At 53.7% G+C, this 17,430-nt stretch overlaps 1 protein-coding gene across 5 annotated transcripts in view; it reads right to left on the bottom strand.

Moving 5' to 3' along the window:
- Positions 300–17,430, bottom strand: part of POU2F2 (POU class 2 homeobox 2) — a 60,487-nt gene continuing 43,356 nt past the window's right edge. For 2 of the 5 annotated variants that reach the window (XM_018062486.1, XM_018062485.1), the window contains exons 6-15: positions 10,696–10,801; positions 10,511–10,602; positions 8,305–8,466; positions 7,906–8,047; positions 7,675–7,823; positions 7,422–7,598; positions 6,235–6,301; positions 4,748–4,949; positions 4,542–4,615; positions 300–4,288 (exon numbers count right to left, since the gene is read on the bottom strand). In XM_018062486.1, the coding sequence (XP_017917975.1) occupies positions 3,954–4,288; positions 4,542–4,615; positions 4,748–4,949; positions 6,235–6,301; positions 7,422–7,598; positions 7,675–7,823; positions 7,906–8,047; positions 8,305–8,466; positions 10,511–10,602; positions 10,696–10,801 (1,506 nt within the window). In that variant the 3' untranslated portion in view covers positions 300–3,953. The remainder of the gene's footprint in view (positions 4,289–4,541; positions 4,616–4,747; positions 4,950–6,234; positions 6,302–7,421; positions 7,599–7,674; positions 7,824–7,905; positions 8,048–8,304; positions 8,467–10,510; positions 10,603–10,695; positions 10,802–17,430) is intronic. The other 3 variants (XM_018062487.1, XM_013971347.2, XM_018062488.1) reach the window with 3 other exon arrangements.

Here is a 17,430-nt window from a genome sequence, read left to right as displayed (position 1 = left end):
GGGGAGGAGATCTAGCCAGGTCAAGAGGTGCCCTCACCACATGGCTAGTCCCTTACCCCAACTTCCCAGGGTGCAGGGCTTGGAGAGCCTCTCTTGGCCTTCCCCAGGGAGGAGACCTGCCGGAAACTCAGAGCCTTACCCCCCTCCTGGTCGTAGCCCCAGGTCATACAGAGCCTCGGTTCTTCACCGCCACTGACCCCGCCTCCCCTCCCCCAGTCTTTCCTCCCACTCCCAGCCCCTGCCTTCCCAGAAGAGGCCAGAGAGAGGTGTTTTAGTTACTGGCATTTTTTTTTTTTTTGGCACAATTAAAAGGTCCACCGTTAGGTAGACCCAGTCTCTGTCCCTCCCTTGAGTAAGGAGGTCAGGGTTAGGGAGGAGAAATTCAGAGGGCTCCCACTTTCTCCAGTCCACTCATCCTTCTTCCTAGCCCAGGCCCCTGGCCCCCCACCTCAGACATCTCCCCTAGCCCAGAACCTGGCCTGGGGTCTCCTTCCCCAACCCCACATAAAGTTCCCCAGCCCCCCAACTCTCTCGCTTGCACACAGACACACGGACACAGGCTCTGTACAGACCACAAAATAAAAACGATGAGATAGTTTTGTTTCCCGGAGTCGAGACGGGGAGGCTGGAGTGGAAGGGGCAGAGGGAGGTGGGGGGTATGAATTCCCCCATCACCTTCCTAACCCTGGCTCCCTCAGCCCCCCAGCCCCTTGCCCTGGCTGGCCCCCAGCCAACGATATTTGGTTTCCATTTTTTAACATTAAAGTTCTATGAGGTATTTGGTGCCTTATCTCGAGTCCTCGGGGGAGGGGGGCCCAGGGGGGAGACCTGGGGCACACTTGCCCCTCCCTCCCTCCCACCCCCTTCCGAATATTTGGTTTCACAGCTGTAGTTAAAGCTTGGGATTTGGTTATTTTTTCCCCCTCCCAGGAATTTTATTTTCTTGTTTTTTCTTTTCCCAGATAATGGGGGTTGGATGGGGAGGGTCCCCACCACCCTGGCTGCACGGGGGTCCCTCCACCAATGTCAGGGCGTCGGCCCATCCCTGCCCCCTGCTTCCTCCTCTCCTCTGCCCACTTCCTACTGGGGTGGAGGAGCAGTCTGGGAGGCAGGACTTGATGGGGAGGAAGCAGGATGAAGTGGGTGGTGGTGAGTCCTGGATTTTCTTTCCTTTTTTTTTCTTTTTTTCCTTTTTTTTCTTTTTCTTTTTTTTTTTCTTTTCTATTTTTTGGTCTAGAATTATAGTTTATTGAGTCATCTCCACCATGCCTTCCATGCTGCCTGTCTTCTCGGAGGGGTTTTTGGTTGCAATTCCTTTCACTTGGCTCTGCTCAAACATCCTTCCTATCCATTCAGGAGCCCTTGGCCCCGTCTCCACCCTTGGGCTAGGGCCCAGGCCCGCTAGCCAGTCCCTTCTCTTCAGGAAATAAAAACGGACAAACTCAGAGGTAGGGTAAGGGCAGGGAGTTGGTTCAGCGGAGATGCTTACATTCTGGCGAGGATGGGTCGACGGCATGCCAGGCCCCATCGGTGCCAGGGTGGGAGGGGCAACTGCTCCACCACTTCCCAGACAAGGCACCCCGAGACCCCTGAAACAGCCGAGTCTCTGCTGCCTCCATGGCCCAGCCCGAAAGTTTCATTTCCCAGGTGGGAGAAGGGAGACAAGAAAGAAAGTGAGAACGCTGAGGCCTCGGGGCCCAGGGTGGCATCCGAGGCTCCGTCTGCCTCTCCTGGGAGTGTCCGGCAGCCCCGCCAGTCTCCTGGGGCTCTCCCCTCCCTCTGCGCCTGCCCAGCCAGGGGCAGGGGCCACTCTGATTTCAATGGCTCGCGTCCTTCACAGCAACACTTTGGTTTGAGGAGAGACACAGAAACAAGGAGATGGAGAGAGGTGAGAGAGGAGGTGAGGAAGAGGGAGGGACAGCCGAGAGAGAGGAGGAGAGAGGGGAGAGGACAGACCGAAGAGAACAGAAGGACTCAAAAGGAGGAATCAAACCACCCGAAAGTTTGTTAGTTTTCCTTCGTCCATTCCTTTTTGCTTTCTCATTTCTTTTTTCCTGTTTTTTCTTAAAGCTTTTTCAGTTGATTGGGGGGGGGCGGGGAGCTTGGGGCTCTTCACCCCCGTCCCTGACACCCTCTCTCAGCCCTGCCCACCCGCTTCCATCCGCCCTGGCTGAGGGACAGGCCTGGCCCCAGCCGCCCCCTCCAGCTTTCCCGAAGACGACGTCCATGAGGTATTTGTGAAGAGAAAGAAGCATCCATCCTTCCATCCGCCTTGGGGACCAAAGGCCTGGACCACTGGTGCAGGGGCCTGGCTCCACCTCGCGGCTCCTTCTTATTCGTTGAAGAGTCCTCATCTTCTTTCCCTTAAATATATATATATCTATAAATTCTTTCTTTTTTCCTAGTTTTAATTTATTGTTTGGTTTTTTTGTGGTTTTTTTTTTTTTGGTTCAAAACTTTGTTGGCCTCCCCAGTAGCAGGAGGGCAACGTGGCTCCCAGCAGCGTCTCTCCTCTTCCATCGAGATGTGTCCAGGGCTGGGCAAACATGAGGTCCAGCCAAGACTCGAGGGAGGTCTCATGGGAGTGGCGGTCACCAGAGCGCCCACTCGGATGGGGACCACGGGCCATGGCACTGTCCCTGCCACACCGACCCTGATGGGGACGCCATCTGGAGGAACCCCACCACTGGGGTGCGTGCGTGTGTGCGTGTGGGGTGGAGGGGGGAGGGAGAGGCATCTGCCAGGATCAGAGGGGCACAGGGCGGGAAGAGCAAAGTGAGTTCTCTTTTTGGTTTCTGGTCAAAAATGTCGAAGAACGTGAAGGATCCCACGGATAGGCACTGGAATATGAATTTTTTTTTTCTTTAAGGGAAACTGACAGACGAGGATGGAAAAAAAGACAACTTGAATGCCCTCACCGTCTCCTCTCTTGCCTGAAACTTCCTCCTTCCCTTGGACCAGGGATAGTGGGAGGTTCCAGAACAGAGGGTGATGGGTGGGCGGGGTGGGGTGGGGTAGGGGGAACGTGTGAGAGCTAGAGCTTGGCAAAATGGCCTAGCCCACCCTTCAAAGGGAAAGGGCGGGGGAGGTACAAGGGCTGAAAAGTCATCCCAGGCCTGGCCTTGAACTCTCCCCTGGGTCAGGGAGGGAGGAGGTTAAAGCAAGACCCCCTGCCAGGGCGGGGAGAGCTGGGGGCCGGGAGAGAGGGGGAGACACAGGACAGGGACACATTCTGTTGAGCACGACGCTAAAAATTCTGTACATCCTTTGGATGAAGCTACTGAATATTTGGTGTAAGGTTGTTCAGGCCCTTTCTCTTTCACCTTCTGGAAAAGAATATTTGGTGGGTGGTTCTGAGCCCACCCCCTCCACCGCAGGCTGTGCCGTCTTGGCTGGCCCAGGGCAGGGGGTACAGGCTGGGAGGCTGGCACATTCTCTTTTTCCTTCTCTGGCCCCCGCCCCCACCAGGGGGGAGCCCTGGCCCTACAGCCAGGGGTCGTGTAAGGTCCGCCCTGCTGAGGCTGCTCCGCCCCTGGCTGGGTTCTTATTTGGTGTCATAGCAGTGAGGGTGAGCACACTGAGGTCTGGCTCCAGACTGGTATTTGGTTTGTTTGGTTTGGTGAGGAATTTTTTGTTTGTTTTTTGGTTTTTGTTTTTAATGTTTGTTTGTTTTTCACTTCTGGTTCCTTTGGGGCAGCTGGTTTCTTTGTGATTATTTTTGGTTTTCTTTTTTCTGTTGGTTGATTTCTTTTCTTTCTTTTTTTTTTCTTTTTGGTTTGTTGGTTGGTCTTTTGTTTTTAATTTTTTGGTCTTTCCTCCCTTGTCACTCCTGCTCCGAGGACCCTCGGTGCCCCCACCGCCGGCCTCCTCGCCTGCTTCCCAGGCGGGGCACGGAGCCGGGGGGGGGGGGGCTGGGGGGGTCAGAGGAGTCGGAGGGGAGGCATGGCGGGCCCTCACTCGGGCTTGGACCCTACCTCGGGTCCCCCTGGGCCTCCAGGGGTCTGTGCTGCCGTCTCACTGCAGGTAGAGGAGGACGAGGAGGAGGACGAGGAGGAGGACGAGGAGAGGCCAGGAGACTTGCTGGAGATGGAGGCTGCCACGGCCGCAGCAGCTGCCGAGACCAGGCCCACGCCAGGCGGGGCGCTGAGCAGGGGCAGCCCAGCGTGGTTCAAGAAGAGTGGTGAGGTCACCAGGCCTGGGCTCCCTGGGGCTGCGCCAGCCGCCCCCAGCACCAGGTTCCCGCTGCTGTCAAGGCTGGTAAGGGGCAGGGTTCCACCAGAGGCCAGGGCTGGGAGGGAGAGAGAGAGAGGTTGGGCTGGGCGTGCCTTCCAGCATCCCGCCCGCAGTGCCCTCTGTTCTCCCATCTGACCCATGGACCCCGTCAGCACCCCTCACACCTTCCCCAGAGGTGAGATGGGTATGAAGAGATGAGCGATGCAGTGAGCGAGGGCAGGATGGCATGGCTGGAGCAGCAATGGGGGGGCTCCAGGCCCCGGGGGACGGGGCTGGTGACAATGGGAGTGACCTAAGGCAGCACGCACCTTGGATAGTGGCCAAAGGGTTGTTGCTCATGAGGGCTGGACTCAGCCCGGAGCTCAACCCCACCATTGTGCTTCTGCAAGAGGCAAAGCAGAGGCATTAGCGGGGCAGAGACCCTCCCACCGGATCGGAGCCGCAGCTCCCCACCCTGGAAGCAGCAGCGACCCTGCTTCTCCCCACAGCCTCCTACCTGCTGCTGCCCACTTACCCCGTGCTGGGGCTCAGGCCCGAAAAGCCGATGGCCGAGTGGCTGCCTTGAGGGCTGGGATTTGTGCTGTTGGTGGTGGCCGGGGGTGGGGGGGTGACAGAGGGGATGGAATTGAGGGGGGGCGCAGCCCCGCCCCCGGCCCCACCCCCTCCAGCTGTCCGGCTGGGGTGGAGTGTCCCCACAGCTGAGGATAAGGTAGTAACTGCCAGAGAGAGACAAAGAGAGACTTCAGCTTCCACTCATCCTCCACTGAGGTCGACGCCTACCCAATCCCGCAACCTCTCCTCAGTCAGAACACATTTAGGCCTCTTGCCCTTTTGTCCCACAGCCTCTGCCACAGTGACAATAATCCCAGCACAAGCGGCAGCCACCCACTGGGCCTCTGCCCTGAGCCCAAAGTGCTTTCACACCCTGCTTATCCAGCCCTGAATCTCACCTCTGGGCCCCCTGTACAAAGAACCAGGGGTGCCCAGAGGACAGACCCCCTATGGCTCCCTCTAGGGGCCAGGAAGGGGGGTGCAGCTGAGGCTGAGAGCGCAGAGCGCAGACTCAGGTCAGACACCTGGGACAACAATCGCCAGCTTTGCAACATCGCAGCTGTGCCCTTGGGTGAGTACCTTCACCTCTCTGGCCTTTAGTTCCCTCATCTGGAAAATGGGGAAAATAACATAATCTATCTTATAAAATGGGTGTGAAGTCAACACTCACTATAAAGAGTTTAGACCTAGTTTAAACCGTTACTACTTTATAAACTTCCACTTACTATTTCTTAACCTGAGGGGGGGCAATTTGGTGTTTGTTTTTATATTATTTTTATATATGGTGTTAAACATGCCCTACCCCCAGGAAGGGGGCTTCCCAGGTGGCGCTAGAGGTGAAGAACCCACCTGCCAATGCAGGAGACCTAAGAGACGCCGGTTCGTTCTCTGGGTCGGGAAGATCCCTTGGAGGAGGGCAGGGCAACCCACTCCAGTATTCTTGCCTGGGAAATCCCATGGACAGAGGAACCTGGCGGGCTACAGTCCATGAGGTCACACAGAGTTGGACACGACTGAAGCAACTTAGTACGCACGCGGCCCAGGAAGGAACAAAGGAAGGCTTTGGGTACAAAAGCATGCATATGCGTATGTGCATATACACTTCTGTATGTCTATATTCGTGGATGTAGCTTCTGTATATATGATACATTCACAATCGTTTTACAACGGAGACTCAGAGAGGTAGGGTTGCTCCTGGAGTTCACAGTTTCTAAATGCCAGAATCAGAATCCAGGCACATCACCTTTATCAGCCTCCTGCTTCTCTCCTATGAAACTATGGAGCAGATGAAGCCTGAGCCACTCTGGCAGGTAGTGGTGAGTCTGTCCTCTTCCCCATCCCCCATCTCCAGGCTCCGTCTCGAGGCCCAGAGATGCCCTTGAGGACCTCAGGCTCGAGCCTGCCCTGCGTTCTCCCAGCACCCTGTCACTGCCCACCGCCCCCTCTGACCTGTTGTGCTCAGACTGCTGGAAGCTTGGGACAATGGCAGGGTCCCGGCGCCCCCTTGCGGTGTGACCTGGGGAGAGAGGAGAGAAGGCACTGTCTTCCGGCAGCTCCCCCGTGCTTCCTGTGGGTCCTGCACCTGTGCCTCCAGGGTGGGGAAAGGGGCTGTGGTTGCAAGGCTGTGTTTCTCTCATGCCAGGGGCTTTCCATCAGCTTTCGCCACATTTGCCCTAGGTGATCCTAGGCCACCGACAGTCATTCCCTGCCTCTCCTCCAATGCTGTCCCACTGCAGGTCTGAAGTATGCGTGTCTCTGCACATGCTCATGGTGGGGTGCGGGTGGTTAGGAGCATAAGGTGTATCTCTGCATCACAGTGTTGAGACGTTATACTGCTTGATTTTGGGGGGACCATTCACCAATCTCCTTCTTAGCCTCCCTGCCTCCAGTCTCATCCTAATTCCAGAAGCCTCACTGTAAATGTGAGCCAGTCCCTCTAAGGCTCCAAACTCATCCTGGGTGCCTCACTGCCTGTGGTTCAGGATAAAGCTCCTTCAGCACTGGACTTGGTATCTGGCCCTTGCCTATCCTCCACCCCTCCCCCACACTCATTCATAAACATTCCAGCTCCAACCACACTAAACTGCACTGGAGTTTGCTGAACTGGGCTCAGCACACTCTGGCTTCTAGGCCTTTGTGCACATAGATCCCTCTGCCTGTCCATCACGTGGCTGGCTCACTCTCTCCTGTCCTCACGACTCAGCTCAGAGGGTCCCTCCTTCCTTCACATCCTCTGGGCCCCTTGCCCCTCTCTGTAGTGTCACACCTTCCACTCTAGGTGGGAGAAAGGGATGTCCTGTGCACAAGCAGGGCTGCACTGACGCCCCTGCCAGGGTCTGAGTGGTGGTCAATCTGCGTGAGGGGGGATCTCTACCTTGGGTCGTCCCCGTGTGGCTGCACCTTGGGACAGTTGTGTGTGTGGCCATGCCAGTGTGTGCCGGTGGTGCCTGGATCTCCAGCAGAGCAGAGTGTGCTGTGTGACAGCCTGTCCCCAAGGGTGGCTCTCCCTGCCTCCACCCATTCTGGGAACACTGTGGACAACCAGGTAGGTTGTGCTTCACACGAGGTGCCAGCCAAGGGGTGAGGGTGTGCCAGAGCTTGGAGACCCCCTCCTCCCCGCGCGGGGCTCTTGGTACCAGGTGGGGGCTGTAGCTGGCCGGCTTGCCCGGGCTGGGCAGCATGGGGGCCGCGCTGCAGGGGTTGATGCGTTTCTCCTTCTGGCGCCGGTTGCAGAACCAGACGCGGATTACTTCCTTCTCCATGTGCAGCTGCTCTGCGATCAGCAGGATCTCCTCTGAGGTAGGCTTCTGGTTCTGCGGACAGAGGGCTCGTCAGCCCCGGACGCACCCTCCAGCCAGCCCTCGGGGCCGCCCGGGGGTGGGACCTCACCGCTAGAAAACTCTTCTCTAAGGCGAAGCGGACGTTTGTCTCGATGCTGGTCCTCTTCTTGCGTCTCCGTCCGGGGAGCCCGTCGAAACCCAGGCTGGGGCTGCTCAGCTGGTTGGGGCTGGGCAGGCTTGAGTCCACAGACATAGTCTCTGTGTCCGGGAGAAGATGGGGGCGTGAGAGGGAGCCTCCCCTGGCCCGCCGACCATAGAGGAACCCCAGCCCAAGTCCCACCTGCGTCATTGAGCCACTTCTCCAAGAGGGGCTTGAGTTTGCACATGTTCTTGAAGCTCAGGTTGAGGGCCTCGAAGCGGGAAATGGTCGTCTGGCTGAAGTCGTTGCCATAGAGCTTGCCCATGGCCAGGCCCACATCACCCTAGGCCAGTGGGGCGGGGAAGGGACGGCGGTCAGGGCTGGGCACAAGGCTCAGCCCCGCCCACCATCTAACCCCGCCCCAACCCCACCCATTAGATGATTCTGCGCCCTTCACCCCGCCCACTAGACTCCTACGCTCCCTGCCCCTCACCCTGCCACCATCTGGCCACGCCCTCTACTCCGCCCACCAGATAACGAGGCCCCACCCCTCCCGCCACCAGAGGGTCCCGCCGCCTGTCCTGGCGGGCAGCCTCAGACCTGTGTGAAACCCAGCTTAATGCGGCGTTGCTTGAAGGTGCGAGCGAACTGCTCCAGCTCCTCCAGATCACTGGGCTCCTCGGGATGGGATGGTGGCTCCAAGCATTTGGGGGGCTGCGGGTGTGAGAGGTGCGGGTCGGGCAGCGTGGGGCGGGTCACGGCCTGGTGGGGCGGGCAGGTGGGTGGGATGTAGGGCCGAGGACCAGGATGGGGCTCAGCCTTGGCTTCTGTCCCCTCCCTCCCTCCCTGCCATCCAGACTCCCCCTGCAGACTCCCCTCCACCCGCCCCAGGTGGCTCCTCCCGACTCATGGCCAATCAAGCTGACCTCTGCTGCCCCACAAGGGCGCTCTCACTGCCCGAAATTCTCTGCACATTCCCTCCTGGCCAGCAGACTCCCATAAGGAGCTGCCATCTCCTTCCACCAAAGGCTCTTTCCACGGGGGTTCACGGTTTTAGCCTCCTTTCAGGCAGGAAATCCAAGGACTGGCTCTGCTATCCAGTTGCTAGGGACTCAGGGAAATTTCTTAATCTCCCTGGGCCTCAGTTTCTCCCTCCGCGGAATGGAAACAATCATGGCTACCCTACCTACCCCACGGGGTTGTTGGGAGAATCAGGTTTAAAATGACTAGGCTGCAAATAAAGTTAAATTAAAAAAAAAATAGGGAGGGACACTAGGGAGATTTACAAGGAGGCAGCAGTTCTCTCTGGAATGCTTCATTTCCCTAAAAATGAAACATCTAAACAGGTGATGGGTACAGGGATGCTGGACACACAAGTCCTTGATCCATTATCCAAAAACCTCAGGGCCAGATGTGTTTTAGAATTCAGAAATTTTTCAGGTTTTAGAAAGCATGCATGGGGCATATATCACAGATAATGTAAACTCTCCTCTGATTAGGGTCGAGGCATTACCCTATATTCAGACATATCAACAGCTGTCAGTTAAGGGTGAACATCACACAAGAGGGATAAACAAGTGACACACTGCCTCAATTCAGGTTAAGACAGGTTTTGCAGCCAAATGACTTCCAGTGCCCACATTACAAGATCAGCTTGATTTTCTGAGCATTTTGGATTCTAGTGTTGTAGCCAAGCCCTGTATTAGCATCTAAACTTTTCAGGTTTTCTGAAATAGTTTATATATTTTTTGAAAGGGCTGTTATGAAAAATAGGTAGGAGGGAACTTTGAAATTGTAATTATGAAAGAGTATTATCAAAGCTGGGGGCTTCCTGGGTGGCTCAGCGTCAAAGAATCTGCCTGTGATGCAAAAGACACAGGAGACGCAGGGAGTTCTATTCCTGGGTGGGGAAGATCCCCTGGAAGAGGGCATGGCAATCCACTCCAGTATTCTTGCCTGGAGAACCCATGGATGGAGGAGCCTGGCAGGCTATAGTTCATAGCGTCGCACAGAGTCAGACACGGTGGAAGCAACTAAGCACGCACGCATGATCAAAGTTTAGAATGCAGGCAGCAAACTAAAAGAAAGGCCATGGGGACGAGACGGCCTGGAGAGCTCACACCATGCGGGAAGGGGCCTGTGCTCGTATGTACCCTACTAAAAGAAAGGCCATGGGGACGAGACGGCCTGGAGAGCTCACACCATGCGGGAAGGGGCCTGTGCTCGTACCCTCTGAATAAAGATCCAGCCTTCCCATAGCTTCTGCTTTGTCAAAAGAAGCTGGGAATCTGGGAATCTTGTTGACAACTAACTCAATTTTTCAGTGGTGTGGGCCACCATCTGCAGTCTCTGGTCTGGAAAGGGGACATGAACCAACAGATGCCTTCCTCAGGGAACCGCCACCCCACCCTACTTGGAGTGCTGGAGGAGATCTGAAGCATTTGTGATCTAAAGGCTTGTGAACCCCCTGAAATTTTGCTTTGTGCACTTGTGCTTTTGGGGCAGTGAGAGGTCAGACTCAAATCTTCCATCAGATTCTCCAAGGAACCCATGTGCCTGCAAGGGTTAAGAGCCACTGGTCTGGCTGACTTCCCTCATTCTGTGGAGGAGCAAACCAACTCAGACAGAGAGAGCAGCTTGCCTAGGGTCCCACAGCAAATCAGTGGCAGAACAGCGCTGGGCCCTGGGGCTCCCGACCCCCATCTTGGCCCCTGTGGCTGCAGGTGGGCCAAATGGGAAGCAGACCCTCACTCCTCCAACTTCACACCTTTCACCCACACCCTGAAGTACTCAGTAGACCGGTTACCTGTGTGGGCAGCCCTGCCCGGGGCTGGGAGGTCAGAAGAGCTCCCTGGGTTTGCTGAGGTAGCTGGAATAGATTTGGCGTTGGTAGCAGGCCTGGGGAGACAAGAGGGACCACACGGGGTGAGGGGGGACAGCGGGAGTCGTGTGGAGGCGTTGGGGGAGGCCGTCCAGGGTAGAGGGTCTTACCTGGCTGACTCTGCTGGGCCTGTGGCAGCAGGAACTGAGCAGGTGGCTGGAGGTGGTGGCCTGGCACAAGCACCAGCTGCTGGAGCTGGAGGAGCTGCTGGATGTCCTGGCAGGGAGGAGGGCGGACAGAAAGACAGCCTGAGTCCTGGCCCGCTTCCTCTCTCGGCATCCCCCAAACTCCAAGTGGTGCTCCACAGGGCAGGCTGGCACTAGTCATCAACGGATGGAGCATGGGTCGCTGGACACACCCCTGAGCTGAGGGCACCAGGGAGGCCTGAGCATCCTACATGTATCATCACAGGAGAGCTCACTCTCTATTTACCTTTTCTTTCTTGGTGGGGTATTTGCCTTGTCTTATATTCCCACAGAACAGATAGAATCGCTTAAAAATGTAAATCAGACAGTCTTCCTTCCTTTTAAAACACTCCCAAGGCATATGATATCATGTCTGGAACTGGCTTTAAAATACTCCAGCCCCCAGTGACCAGACTCTTGAGAGTCCCTTGGACTCCAAGGAGATCAAACCAGTCAATTCTGAAGGAAATCAACCCTGAATATTCATTGGAAGGACTGGTGCTGAAGCTGAAGCTTTGGCCACCTGATGCGGAGACTTGACTCATTAGAAAAGACCCTGATGCTGGGAAAGCTTGAAGGCATGAGAAGGGGGCTCAACAGAGGATGAGATGGTTGGACTGGTTGGATGGCATCACCAACTCAGTAGACATGAGTTTGAGCAAGCTCCAGGAGACAGAGAAGGACAGGGAAGCCTGGCATGCAGTCCATGGAGTTGCAAAGAGCTGGACACAACTTAGCAACCGAACAAGTAGCTGATTAAATTGGTACAATCACTTAGGAAAACTCTTTGGCATTGTTATGAGTTGAATTGTGTCGTTCCCCCCTTACCCCCGAAAAAAAAAGGTATGTTGGAATCCTAACCTCCCCAGAACCCCAGAGGGTGATGTTATTTGGAAACAGAGTCTTTGCAGATGATCATGTTAATGTGAGGTCATTAGGGTGGGCACTGATCCAATATGACTAGTATCCATATAATCTGGGGAGATTTGCAGACAGAGACAAACACGGATAGAGGAAAGCTGACATGAAGAGATGCAGGGAGAAGGTGGTCATCTGCAAGCCAAGCAGAGAGGCCTGGAACAAATCCTTTTCTCCAGCCCTCAGAAGGAACCAACCTTGGCTACACCTGGATTTTTAAGTTCCATTTGCATGTGTGGCTCAGAACATATAGCACCTGCCTGCAGTGCAGGAGACCCAGGTTCAATCCCTGGGTCAGGAAGACCCCCTAGAGAAGGGAATGGCACCCAACTCCAGTATTCTTGCCTGGAGAATCTGATGGACAGAGGAGCCTGACAGGCTACAGTCCATGGGATCGCAAAGAGTTGAACACAACTGAGCCACTAACACTTTCACAGACCAAAAGGGATCTTTAGGGGCTTCTAGAGGCCTGGCCATATTCATATTGATCTGAGCGCCTGTTAAATGGGTGTGCTCGGTTTGTGAGTCTCATTGAGCTGTATACTTATGATCTGTGTACTTTTCAGTAGTTTTCATTTTATATTTATTATTGTTTTGGCCACGCTGTGTGGCTCATGGGATCTCAGCTCCCCAACCAGGGAATGAACCCAGGCTCAAGGAAGTGAAAGCCTGGAATCCTAGCCACTGGGACACCAGAGAACTCCCTGTCCTCTTTTCCTTAAAAGGCCCGGTGGCTCAGCAGTAAAGAATCTGCCTGGAATGTAGGAGACCTGGATTCGATCCCTGGTTCAGGAAGATCTGCTGGAGAAGGAAATGGCAACCTACTCCAGTATTCTTGCCTGGGAAATCCCTGGGACAGAGGAACCTGGCGGGATACAGTCCATGGGCTTGCAAAGAGTTGGACACGACTGAGGGACTAAACACCTCACCCTTAGTAGAGCCTGGAAAGCCCCCGTTTAGTGCCCACTGAATTGAATCCAAAAAGTAAGGCCAGAAATAATCTTATAAGTAGCATTGTTCTGATTTTGTATAACTCTCAGCTTATTTATTAAAATAAATAAGAATTAAAATATTTACTAACTCCTATCTCTCTGGGAGTGTGACTCTCAGGAGAAATCCCCCTTTATCTCCAGAAGGCTGAAAAAGAGGTCTGCAGATTTCTTTCTGAATCAGCAGGGAGAGGGAAAAGATGGGGAAATGCATAGCAATTTGCGTGGGTCTCACAGTGAGGACTTGCATGAGAACCTTAACCAGTCCCCCACCCACCGTTACTCAAACTGGGGGATCAGCCCTGATTTCTCCCTCTCTTATCCATCCAGTCTATCCATAAGTCCTACCAAAATTTTTTTCGTATCTTTTTTTGGCCGACTGTCACAGCTTGCAGGTTCTTAATTCCCCGACAAGGGATCGAACCCATGACCTCTGCAGTGGAAGCACAGAGTCCTAACCACTAGACTGCCAGCGAAGTCCTCTACCAAATTTTTTTCTACACATTTTTGTGCTTTGAATGCTTCAATATCTGCCAAAATCTACCCTCCTTCCCAGAATTAAAAAAAAAGTGCAACGTAAAATATACAGAACTTCAAAGCAAATCACTTATATTAAAATACAATCATCAAATATATTTTTGACTGTGATAAACAGTAATCAATGGGCTTCTTTGTTAACCCACTAAATAGGAGCAAGCAACAAGCTGAATGACTACTGTAATTTCAAAACAATGATTGAAAATTATATTTTAAAAGATCTGCAAAACTGTAATAGAATATGGAAATATCTGTTCATTCCATAGGTGGCAAAGTCCAAGCCCTCCCAATACTACTGTGCTCTGCTGCCTTTATGCATGCCAGAAGGAAATGCTACGTTTTCAGTGAGAGGATAGTGAAAAGTGAGACAAAATTTTTTCCCATCCAAGTTCATGGACTCTCACCCCTGAATTCTATCCACAGACCCCTGTTGCGATGGTCTGTGGAACCCAGTTTCTTGTTCTTAAATATTAATAGAGGGAATTCCCTGGCAATCTGGTGGCCAGCATTCTGCGCTTTCACTGCTGGGGCCTGGGTTCGACCCCTGGTCAGGAGCAAAGAACTTGCAAGCTGCGTGGCAGCCAAAACAAACAAAAAAAATTAAGCCTCCACAACTTTCCATCAAATTTTTTTTTTAACTGCCACACAGTTTTTGGGATCTTCGTTTCCTGACCAGGGAGTTCACATGAGGCAACTAAATATCCTGCCTGCTGCAATTAAGACCTGGCACAGCCAAATGAATACATACATACATCCATTCATCCATATGTGCAAAAAAAGAACAAGAGAGGAGATTCTGGGAAGAGCAGTGAGCTGCCGCAAGACCAAGGGTTAGCCAGTAGGGGGCGCCATTTCTCTACAACCTAGCGCCATCTGAACCGGCTCGCCCTGTGAAGCCACTGAGGGGCGTGTTAGAACCGAAACAGGCCATGGAAAAGTTAGAGTAAGCGGAGGCATGCCTGCTGGACCCTTGCTGGGATATTAGTGGATCATCTGCTCTGTCCCTAACCTTCGAAAAAAACCAGAACAGAGGGCTAGCACAGCCTATCAAAGCTGAGAAGGAAAGGGCCACATTCTTGCTCATCGCTGTCATCTGATCACTCCCCTGCCCCAGGGCAGGGCGGTACAGGTGATACACGAATTTTCAGAGAATGCATAGGATAAATCTTAGGACTGATGGTGTCTGGGTGCCAACTGGCTGGGTTTTGCCACAGGTAGGATTTTGGCCGCAGACTGGGGGCAGAAAGACTGAGACAGGGTGGTTATATGACCTATGGGTGAACTGCAATGTAATCGCCCACTGGGCTGGTTCCACCTGGTGGGGAGGAGGCAGCCTTGAGAAGGAACTAGAGGCACCAGGCCGAGCCCAGCAGGTGCAGCGCTTCACTCCACCGCACAGGCCAACTTCCCTGCCCCCCAAGACTGGCCTCCACACACACTGACAGCCACCCCAAGGGGAAGGTGTCAGCGCGCACGTCTACACTGGCTTGTCCTCCCTGATAGGGCAAATTACGACCTGTTCTGGACACTGTGCTGCCAGGACATGAAGAGCCTGAACTGAGGGCCAGGTGTGGAAGACAGGAAGGGATGGGGGCCGGGAGCCGTGTAGAGTACACTGCAGTGACTGTGTGAAAGCCCAGTGGAAGGGGCCACTTGGGGGGCAGGAAGCATCCGTCCTGGGGGCCCCCTGGGTGACACTGCACCCCCACCTGCTCAGAACAATATGGAGGGAGTTCCCATAGTGGGTGGGAAGGTCACCTGGGGGGTGCAAGGGTCCCTTTCATCTGAGAACCATGGCGATTCGAGTCTTGGATGTTGTGCCTGCTTCCTCCTTTTTTAGGGTGGGGGCACATTTCACAGCTTGTGGGATCTTAGTTCTCCAACCAGGGTTCAAACTCGGGCCCTTGGCAGTGAGAGCACGTAGTCCTAATCACTGGCGTGTGTCCATGCACAGCAGCTCAGTCATGTCCAACTCTGAGACCCCAAGGCTTCTCTGTCCATGGGATTTTCCTGGCAAGAACACTGGAGTGGGTTGCCATTTCCTTCTCCAGGGGATCTTCCCAACCCAGGGATCAAATCTGTATCTCCTACATTGGCAGGAAGATTCTTTTACCTCGGAGCAACCAGGGAGACCCCTTAACCACTGCACCACCAGCGAATTCCTGAGTGACTTGGGGGTACACCAGCTCTCTCTCTGGGCTGTACTGACTGGGGTAACAATGCAAGGTGTCCTGGAATACCTGGGCTCTGGAGCCAGCCAGACACCTGACTTTCCTTTACACACCTGAGACCACGGGCAGTTCTTTACCCTCTTTAAGCCTCAATTTATTCAAATGATACCTCAATAATTCTTATATGGGGGTGTTAAAGAATTAAATGAAACAAGGCATGTAGAACATTTAGCCTGATCCCTGATTCACTTAAAGGGTTCTCCTTAAACAGCAGTCATTTTTACTGAGTCATTTCTCTTGGGGCCTCAGTTTTCCACATATGTGTACATACATGCTAAGTCGCTTCAGTTGTATCTGACTCTTTGAGACCCCATGGACTGTAGCCCACCAGACTCCTCTGTCCATGGGATTCTCCAGGCAAGAATACTGGAGTGGGTTGCCATTTCCTTCTCCAGGGAATCTTCCTGACTCAGGGATCGAACCCGTGTCTCTTACGTCTCCTGCATTGGCAGGTGGGTTCTTTCACTAGGACCACCTGGATCACTCTTTCATCTATAAAACGAGAGTAAAAACGTCTAACTCTTCACTGGGTTGTTTTGAGGCCTGAGTAATATTATTATTATCAAAGCATCTCGAAAACCAGAACATACTCCCCCAACACAAGCATTTGCTGGCACTGCACCCTCCCATCACCCGCCTCATGTCACCCCATGAGCTCTCGAGGGCAGGAGCCCCAAGGGTCCATCCTCTTCCTGGAAACTGACAACTTTCAGCTCCTGCCCAGACCTTCCACCGAGCTTCAGCCTCTAATATCCATCTGCCTATTTGATGTCTCTACTTTTGGGTGATTAACAGACTCTCTAAACCCTACCATGTCCAAAGTGAAACTCCTGGTTCCTCAGCCCCGCCCTCCAAAACACCCTGTTCCTCCCCTGCCTTCCCCAGCTCAGGAAACCACCTCGCCACCACCCAGTCGCTGAAGCCAGAGTCCCAGGAGTCACCCTTGACCTATAGGATCCATACAAAAGAGTATGCTGGACCCCACCTCCACCCTCATCACCTTCAGGGATGCCTGCAAGGGCTTCCCACTCGGCTCCTTGCTTCTAGTCCATTCTACCCAGAGCAGCTGAAGGAGCTTTGTAAAGGGTCAGTTGGGGCACATTCCTAACCTGCTTAGCACCCCCTACTGCCTCCCATCATACCCAGCACACCTTCCCAACTCCTGGATCTTGCCTACGAGATGCTGCAAAAGCCAGTCCTGCCTGCCTCTGCCACAGCCCCTCACCTCCCACTTGCTTCCCACTCACTCTGTTTCACACATTTCACCTTCCTCTGTGTCCTGAACACGTCAGGCTGGTTTCTGCCTCAGGACCCTTGTACCTGCTGTTGCCCTTTCCCAAGCTCTTCCACTGCCTTCATGCCTGACTCATTCAGGCCTTGGTTCTCAAAGGCCACCTTCTCAGTGAAGCTTTTCCTGACTATCCATTGAAAGTGACTTCCTCCTGCAGTTTGGGGAAGAATGGATACATGTCTAAGTATGGCTGAGTCCCTTCACTGTTCACCTGAAACTATCACAACATTGTTAATCGGCTAAATGCTTTTGATGTTAAAATAAATAAATAAGGGTTCAATCCCCGACCCAGTGTGTTCTGCAGCGCTGCAAAAAAAAAAAAAAAAGTGGCTTCCTCCCCTAGGGCAGCACCCTGTTTCATGTTCTTCATTACACTTATGCTAAAACCGTCTTGCTTTGCTGGTTTGTTGACTTGTTTACTGTCTGTCTCTCCACTAGAACATAATAACGTCCTCAAGGGCAGCCCCCTCTGCCTTGCTCCCAGCTGTCCCCTCACGGCCATGAGTGAGAGCCTGGCATACACAGGTGCTCAGTAAGTGTTAGTTGAATGAGTAAATGAATATGATTCCTCTGGTCGCCTCCACTGAGGGAAGCTCTAAAGGTTGGGGTTGCAGGTGGACAGAGGTGGCCTGTCTCTAGCACAGGATCTTCTATGTATGCCCCCATCCCCCAGAGGCTGGCCCTGCCGCGTGGA

Source organism: Capra hircus, chromosome 18 (genome assembly GCF_001704415.2).
Source record: "Capra hircus breed San Clemente chromosome 18, ASM170441v1, whole genome shotgun sequence".
Lineage (NCBI taxonomy): Eukaryota > Metazoa > Chordata > Mammalia > Artiodactyla > Bovidae > Capra > Capra hircus.
The sequence above is the reverse complement of the archived record's forward strand: the minus strand, read 5'-3'. Positions and strand labels throughout refer to the sequence as shown.